We start from the raw sequence: 9290 nt of genomic DNA, 5'->3' as shown, positions 1-9290 counted from the left end.
TGCCACGTGTTCACCTAATTAATTAAATACTATCATTATTGACTTATTAAAGCTACCGTTATTAATTAATAGCAGTATTTAATTAATTAGGTGAACACGTGGTAAGTTTTTATTGGTGGAGTATAGAGTGGAGCAGGAAAAGTGGAACAAAAGATTTGGACTCCGAGTCCCTTAGTTCCCTCAAAGCCCACAATCCGGTTCCTCGGCTTGGTCTTTTCTTATTATAATTTTTTGGAACACAACAACGATATTATCTTATTAATGTTGCGAATAAGGGAAGTAAATTAAAATTTGAGGCCCCATAAATATTTTGCCTGGATATTGTCACATTAATTTTATTTGAGATTTTATCAAATTAATTATGGCACATATAAGGGAAAAATATTAAAATTTAAGGCCCATAAATTTTTCGGTTGGATATTATAATGCTGCATACAAAGGAAACAAATTAAAATTTGAGGCCCCATTAATTCTTTGCCTAGTTAGTGAGCTGTATCATTAATTCTTTGCCTAGCTGGATATTGTCATTCATGTAAGAAATGGTTTGCTATTCAAAAGGAAAGTACAGTTGTATGAATGGCAATCCTCATGGATTCATGTTATAAATTTCGGCTCAGACCTCCAAGCATAATGACTGCTATGGCGAGCATTATATCCCCTTACCATTTCCTTTTGATTCTCTTGGTTGCTGCCCACAGCATTTGTTGTGGCGCTACAGATAAAGAGAAAGATGTTTACATTGTGTACATGGGTTCACTACCAGAAGGTCAATATTCACCTACATCTCACCATCTCAGCCTTCTTGAAGAAGTTCTCGGGGAAAGGTAACTGTTCATAGAGTTTTACCTTTTATCTGTAACACTAATACTGAGGATGGTAAATCACCATTTAGTTTTTTATGATTTACAATCCATAAATCTTACGTATGCAATGATTTGGTGCTAAGGCTAGCAGTCTTACTACAACTACATTCACAAATCTTACTGTTTCGACTTCTCCATATATAGATCTATATCTTTTTACTTGAAAGGAAAGAAATATCTAAAAAAAGAAGAAATATTTAAGTTTTTAACCATTTCTTCTATTACGTCCTTGCAGTGCCGCCACTGAGTCCATACTTAGAAGCTATACTAGGAGTTTCAATGCATTTGCAGCCAGACTAAGTGATGAAGAGCAACAAAGAATTGCGAGTAAATGATTTATGAGTTTTTTTTTTTTTTTTTAATTTTAAGTACGATTTATGATTTTTTTTTCTCTCTCTCTCTCTCTCACTCTCTCTCTCTCCTATTGTGCATTTGAATTTCTATGAATAATTACACCAATCAATCTAGTGTTTAACACAGTATTTTTGGAATAACTTATTTCTTAGAAATACTGACTATAATGTGCAGGCAAGAAGGAAGTGCTATCTGTCTTTCCAAGTAGAACTCTCCAACTTCAAACAACAAAATCATGGGACTTTGTTGGTTTAACTGAAACTGTCGACCGAAATCCTACCATCGAGAGTGATGTAATAATTGGTGTTCTTGACACTGGAATATGGCCTGAGTCTGCAAGCTTCAGCGACGTAGGTTATGGTCCACCACCGACGAAATGGAAGGGCGTTTGTGAAGGTGGCAGCAACTTTACTTGCAACAAGTAATTTCCTCTCCCAGAATAATGTTGTGATTTTTCTTTTGAATAATTTTCCTAGCCTACACCATAGAAAAGATGAAAATTGTAGTAGGATTTTTTTAATTCTACTGGTGGCGAATCTTGGAAATTTTTCTAGGATAGTCATTAAGAAACTTAAATCATATAAAATCTAATAAAAATAAAACTTGAATATATTACCATCACACAAAAAAGTGAATATATGAAGTTTTATAATTTTCTTCAACTAACAAAGTGAAAAAGCATAAAAGAATTGATGAGATATAAAGTGAGAATTGAGAATGCTAAGATGAGAGAAATAAAGTGAGAGAGAGTCTAAAATGACAATGAAGAAGAGAAAAATTGAGACAGAAAGAGAGGTAGCGAGCAATGGAAAATACCTGTTGCGATTGCAAATCGAGCTGCCAAAAAGAGTAGAATTGCTGCGACTGCAAAGCCAAGAAGAGCGGAGCTACTGGCCCTACCTAGGAGAACTCACCATAAGAATGTTTCTCCTAGTATCACTTTCTTTTAATAGCTCGTTTGGATGGAGGAAAAATGATGGAATGGAAATAAATGAAAATAATAATTTTAGAATACTATTTTATTCCTTTGTTTGGGAGTTTTAATAGAAGGAATGAAACGTTAATTCCCTTACTAATTTTTATTGCTCTCAAAATTGGAATGAATTAGAGAGAATGAAATTAGATTTAATGAAATTTTTACTAAAAATTTCAAAATACTCTTGTATATTTTAAAATAGGGGCCTAATAATAATATTGTCATAAAATGATTTAATTCATTTTTCTCTATATTACTCCCAAATAATATTACTTACCTACTATTCCTTTATATTAAAACATCCAAATAAGATTATTTAATTCCATTTCATTCATTTATGATAATTCAATTCCATTCCTTAATCAACTCCCAAACAAAGGAAAAAGAAAAATTCCTAAAAATGAAATTAAAGATTGTTTTTATGAAATGGGTTGAGTGAATTATGAATTAGAATTATTAAGGGTTTTTATTTTTATTTTCTGTTTTGAATTAATTTTCTATTAATTAATTTGTTCATTTGTTGTTGTTTGGGCTATTTTTGTTGTTATTTAGGTTTTTTTTTTTTATAAAAAAATTACTGGGTTAAAGATTATGTTTGAGGGCCAAAATTATTTTTCGGAGAAATGTTACGTCTACAATATTTTCATAACAGATCTTAGATAATAAGTTATTACTGGAAAAATGTTACATTCATAATATTTTCACCATATATCTTAGATAACAATATATTATTGATGGATACAAAAATAATGTCAGTAATAGGCTTAGTTTAAAACCAGTAAGGCAGTAATAGTTTGCCACCTATGTTTTTTTTTTTTTTTGTAAAATTGTTATGAACATAATTATTTGTTTTTAGATCCCTTAACACAAGTTGTTTAACCTAATTATTTAGCCAAGTGAATTTTTAGATAAATTATGTAGATTTAGGTTAACATAATAATATCATATCATGTAAATAATGCGAAAAAATAATAAACACCATGATATGATAACTCAGGAAAACCTAATCGGTAAAAAAGATGGGAAGGATTTAACCTAGCTATCCTCAAGATAAAATAGATCCACTATGAAAGAATTGAAGTTTTTACAATAGAACTTAGACCACTAACATCTTATTGCTACTTCGAGTAGAAAATTGACTACCATAACCACGTGACAGCACTGAGTCCACAGACTACTTTTTTCTTTGATCTTGCAACAATATAAGTTCTCCTACTTGTGACTTTGAGACTCCATTCAAAGGTTTAAGATCTTCTTTAAAGTTCTTCATGTAGCAACTGAAACAACCATTAAGTTCTTGATGCAAATCTTGATCTTGATAGTTCAATGTGTGTTTGAAGGTAAACACATCTAGAGCTCACAGAAGATTCAACACACAACACTCTAACAAGACTTCTAAAACATAGCTAGGGTTTTTCCTTTTATATGTAAAGTAAAACACTTAACCCTACACGTCATATAGGCTTGGGTTGAATTGGAATTTCTGTAGAAAATTAAACCTACACGAGATTCGATTGATCAAGTCTAATTTTTGATCAATTGAACCTTGCAAATTTTGATCAATAAATCCTGCAATCACTCGATTCCAATTTTACATAAAACCATACTTGAGCAAGCCTAAATCTAGACTCTATGTTTTGATCATGGTTTGTCAACATAATACAGATTGAAGTTCTAATACATTATATCCTAAAGTCTTAGAACCTAATAGTAGCATTACTCTATTTTAATTGAACCAAATTCTTGAGATTCTTAAATTAGTGTGATCAATAATTTTTTGTAGGGTAGACAAAACAGCCTAGTTTAAAACGAATTATTTATATAAATATTTTTTTGCAAGCATAATTATTTTTGGCAAGTTAGGGTGGTCCTGTGACCACCCTCACTTACAAGTGGAGCCGCCCTTAATTTCTACTAGTTTAAATTTAAAGAAGAAATTTTTTTTAGAGAAAATGTAAAGAAATGTAAAGGCAGAAATAAAGAAGACAAAGAACACTCAGGTTACATTGTTTGGTCTGACTGTCTATTTCCACTAAATTTTTGGGAATATACATGAATTTCTAAATCTTTGAGATGTAAAAAACATAAAATAACACACACACACACACTCCAAGGCAATCACATGATACAAGAAATTACGTAATTCAACAATTTGCTTATATCCACAGAGTTGCAGTGATTTAAGTATTTTCAGGAAAATTATTCAAGATGCAGCAGTACACATTTTTTCTCTAAAGCAACTGAAAAACCTAATCATAAACAACAATATTTATATCCCACATAGCAATCTCCGTACAATGAATTAAACCTTAAAAAATCTCCTATAAAAATTTGTAATATTTTTATATTAAATCGGGTTTTTAATTTGGATCAAACACAACTAGGCTTCACATAGTTTAATAGGGATAAAATCCTAAATGACTACATCTTTGATATTAGAGTTGTGAGAAATAACAATTCCCCTATTATGGTGTATATATATATATATATATATATATATATATATATATATATATATATATATATAGATGTTACAGGATTTGGTTAAGTATAGATAGGTTTTACACTAAATTGGGCCACTTGTAACAATACATTTAATAAACATAAACCCGATTTAACATTTCTCTCTTTCTTCTTCTTCTTCTTTTTCTTCTTCCTTTTTTTTTTTTTTTTTTTGAGAAGAAAATCAGCACTTTATATTGAATTAACAAAACAAAACTAGCCAAAGTCGACTAAGAGATCAGAGTTAATGCGTGTTAACATGATCTTTGACTCTACTTATACTAAAAATACTAACGTAATTAACAATATGAAATGTACATTCTGCAGTAAGATAATTGGAGCTCGAGCTTATTCCTTGAATGAAACTATTTCCGCAAGGGATGAGAATGGTCATGGTACGCATATGGCCTCAACAGCAGCTGGTACCAAAGTACCAGATGCAAGCTTTTTTGGACTGGCAGATGGCATTGCACGAGGAGGGGTTCCATCAGCAAGGATTGCGGCATACAAAGTCTGTAGCCCATTGGGGTGTGCAAGCCAAGACGTCCTAGCTGCCTTTGATGATGCTATTGCAGATGGAGTTGACCTCATATCCATTTCACTCAGTCAAGGAGTAATTCCTGTTGAATCTGATGTTATTTCAATTGGCTCTTTTCATGCAATGGAGAAAGGTATACTCACCGTTCATGCTGCTGGAAACAGTGGTCCTAATGTATCAACAGTAGCAAGTATTGCACCATGGTTGTTCACCGTAGCAGCCAGCAGCACAGATCGTAAAATTTTAAATAAGGTTGTTCTTGCAAATAAAACGACACTCATTGTAAGTATCTTCATCTTGCACATTTGATTTTATTTTATCCCCGTAATCGCCTTAAAATTTTTCCTTTACTTTCAAACTGTGCACGAATTTTTGGCATTCCCATCTATAAGCGTTTTCTCTTTACTTTGTTCTTTCCATAGTTTCTAACACTGCTGTAGCTCTATGATACCTTTAATTATAGGATATCAAACCTATGCAGTTCTAGGGCTTCCTTAGAATGATTGAATTCCTAAACTCTGTTTGAACGAAGAAGCAAGTTTTGGATGTAGCTCTAAAAGCCTCTATGAAATATTGAATCTTTTATAAATACATTTAAGCAGCCAGGATATCGTTATTAGAAGAAGAAAAAAAAAAGTTTTAAAAAATAAAGAAAAGAAGAGGAAGTTAGCAAGACTAATGAGCATGAAGCCGTGTCCTAAAAATCCTCATGGTTGAACATCTTCTTCAAATTATGAAATTTGTTAACCTCAAAATTTCTTCCATAGAATCTAGATGAGTTTGTGTCACAGTTTCAGTTTTTGTTATCAGGGAAATGCAGTAAATTCTTTCACACTGAATGGAGATGAATTTCCTTTGGTATATGGGAAAGCTGTTACAAGTAGTTGTTCAGAAGAAGAAGCTCGGTAATTTCTGTTCTTTTGCTTATTGCTAACTCCAAATTTTCTTAAAGCAATGAAAGCTAAGAACTGTGCTTGTCATGTTCAATATTAGGATTTGCAAAGACGGTTGTTTGGATAGCGGATTGGTGGCAGGAAAAATTGTCATATGTGAATCAGGAGGAATTCAAGAAACTTTTAGAGCTGGCGCCCTTGGGGCAATCTTTCCAGATGATAGTAGAAAAGATGTTGCTTTTGTATTGCCTTTACCCGCATCAATTTTGCCAACTGACCAATTTAGTGTGCTTATGTCTTTCTTAAACTCTACGAAGTAAGGATTCTAATAATTATTTTCCTATGTGATCTTGCAATGTTTTACTTTTGCAGAAGACTTAGATTTAACATCGACATTTTACTTAAATTCATGCGAATTTTAATATGCTGACTAATGGCATATAAGACTTCGGCAAAAAATAAATGCAACATGATTCTTCAATTAACTTTTCAAGGTCATGTTTTTGCAGTAACCCACAAGGAACTATACTGAAAAGTGAAGCAACTGAAGATCCACAGGCTCCTGTAGTTGCTTCCTTTTCTTTACGCGGGCCAAACATCATTTTTGGAGATATTTTGAAGGTTATGCATCAATCATCAGCATATCTCCGTTTCTTTTTCTAGTTGTGCCTTTGTTATATTTGGATTCTGTAACTCATATATTTCATAAACACTACAGCCAGATATAAGTGCTCCAGGAATAGATATTTTGGCTGCATTTTCCCCTGAGGGTTCACCTTCTTTGTTCCTTAATGATAAGAGGCAAGTGGAATACAATATATATTCCGGAACCTCCATAGCTTGTCCACATGTAGCCGCTGCAGCTGCTTATATTAAATCATATCACCCTGATTGGATTACATCAGCCATCAAATCTGCCCTGATGACCACTGGTATATCTCACTTTCCACATTTTCTGCTGAATCATTTCTTTTCTAAATCTATGACTATAACTTATTGCTATACGTTCTTGTTCTTACAGCATCGCCAATGAATGCGACAATACAAGGTGAATATGAAGATGGTGAATTTGCTTTTGGGGCTGGCCATATCAATCCCGTGAAAGCAAGAGAGCCTGGTCTGGTTTATGAAGCGACTAAAGATGACTACCTAAAAATGCTTTGCACTAAAAACATTACCACTTTTGGTACTTGTCCACAGAACGTTACAGGATCTCCGAAGGATTTGAATTACCCTTCAATACAAGTTCATGTGAATCCAGAAGCAAATTTTACATATAGATTTCCCAGAACAGTAACGAATGTTGGGTCTCCTAATTCAAAGTACGAGGCTACAGTAGTTGCAGATCCGAATATCACAGTTAACGTGGAACCCAGTACACTCTCCTTCACGTCTTTGACTGAGAAGTTGTCTTTTAATGTGACTGTGTCCGGGAGAGGATTAAAACTTGGTAGCAGGTTATCTGCATCGCTCGTGTGGTCGGATGGCACTCGTAACGTTAGAAGTCCAATTGTTGTGTACACAAATAAATCCTAGAAAGTATTGTTTGTCACGCCTCAAACCCTAAAAGGTCCAAAGCATGAGAAAGACGCTTTAAAGTATCTATAAATTTTTTCCTTTTTGACAACCCAATTTACAAAAATCATATCAAGTACCAACATTAAGAATTATTATAATAATTCCATTGAGTATAATCTTAAAGTAAGTCAGAGTTTTAAGCAATAATTACAAGAACCATTGGCCACAAAAGAATAGAGGTCTGAATAAATAATTACATATTATCAGTTTGTTCTATCAGTGAGAATAAAGTCACAATCACTAAAATATACAGAAGAATGAGTCAAGTTTATTTTAAGATGTACATCATCTAATGTCTCCATTACAAAAGTTCAGCTTCCATCAGTATTTAGTTTAACTACCGTTAGCCACCAAAAAACTATCTCAAAATATTGTTGCCTACTTTGAAAAGTTTATAAATTAATGGAATGAGACAGAGCCCAGTAAGTAGCATAATTAATGGGGGTGGGGGAAATGCAAGTTTCATCTTCAATAATAATAATATGACAAGAATGATTAAGTAATGAAACACAAAGTTTCTCAAAGTAAATATCTTGAAACTATATATCATAATCTATAATCTGTGAGCACTAACAATATAATTTTCAAAACCATAAAATCTAACATACGGTAAATTATCACAATTATACCACACTACCACATAGACTGGTTAGGGATCCACCCATTCACAACTGGCATGATATTGTCCTCTCTGGTATGTAGACTCTTGGCCCCATGGACAGCAACCTCACTCATACCCTCAATGTTTTTCTCTTCCCCCATGGGTAGTAGAGAGAGCACGTCAAATAGAACCCTACTTGCATGTGGTCTCTTGACCCCATGGGCAGTAGCCTCACTCACACACAATCAAGGAACCTCTTCCCCCCATAGACAGTAGGGAATAACACGTCATTCAAAGTGAAAGGACACTGATCTGGATTTGATTCCGTTATCATAAAGACTACAGAAACCAAATCAGGTGATCACCGGGTATTTACAGATGACATGATGTTAAAACCACATAAAGCTTACGGGTTACATTACTTTCAAATACATAGTTTATATCTAGGTAATTTTAAGAAAACCTTAAATAATCTAACTTCTACAAGGTTGGTAAGGTTTTCAACTTCATTCTTGTCAAAAAGATTTTATATCAATTTCCAAATAAAAAGACAAGATAAGCATCTTTAGATTTTCTAATAAACCATAAAATCCATAATTTCCTTATCAAAGATTAAATAAAAGATGCTCATATTTTCTATGTCAACAATTCATGCATTTCCCCAAATGCAATACCAAATATGAAACATTATCATATATATAATCATATATATATATATATATATATATATATATATATATATTAAAGTTATGACACAATAGATTTTAGGAAAATATAGTTTCCATAGGTAGTTTCCAAAAGTGTGACTAATCCAAAAACAACATTTATGCAATATGATTATTTTCCAAAAATCCCATCAAAGAGCTACTTACCTTGCAATTGCAAAATCCTAATTCTCCAAGCTCCAAGGAGATTAGCTAGAACCTAAACAATATTAAGTAAACCTATCACAATAAGCATAGAGCTTGAAATTGTATCTAGCTAC

The 9290-nt window shown here is 32.8% G+C and overlaps 1 protein-coding gene across 1 annotated transcript; it reads left to right on the top strand.

The window, feature by feature from the left end:
• Window positions 1-731: 731 nt before the first annotated feature.
• Window positions 732-7662, top strand: LOC142616391 (subtilisin-like protease SBT4.3). The gene is made up of 9 exons (XM_075789253.1): window positions 732-824; window positions 1099-1190; window positions 1392-1638; window positions 5023-5515; window positions 6044-6138; window positions 6227-6442; window positions 6636-6747; window positions 6845-7058; window positions 7148-7662. Exons 1-9 carry the CDS (start codon window positions 748-750, stop codon window positions 7660-7662), a joined length of 2061 nt encoding a protein of 686 aa, XP_075645368.1. The 5' UTR covers window positions 732-747.
• The last annotated feature ends 1628 nt before the right edge of the window (window positions 7663-9290 follow it).

The sequence above is a fragment of the Castanea sativa genome, chromosome 11 (assembly GCF_040712315.1).
Source record: "Castanea sativa cultivar Marrone di Chiusa Pesio chromosome 11, ASM4071231v1".
NCBI lineage: Eukaryota > Viridiplantae > Streptophyta > Magnoliopsida > Fagales > Fagaceae > Castanea > Castanea sativa.
The sequence above is the reverse complement of the archived record's forward strand: the minus strand, read 5'-3'. Positions and strand labels throughout refer to the sequence as shown.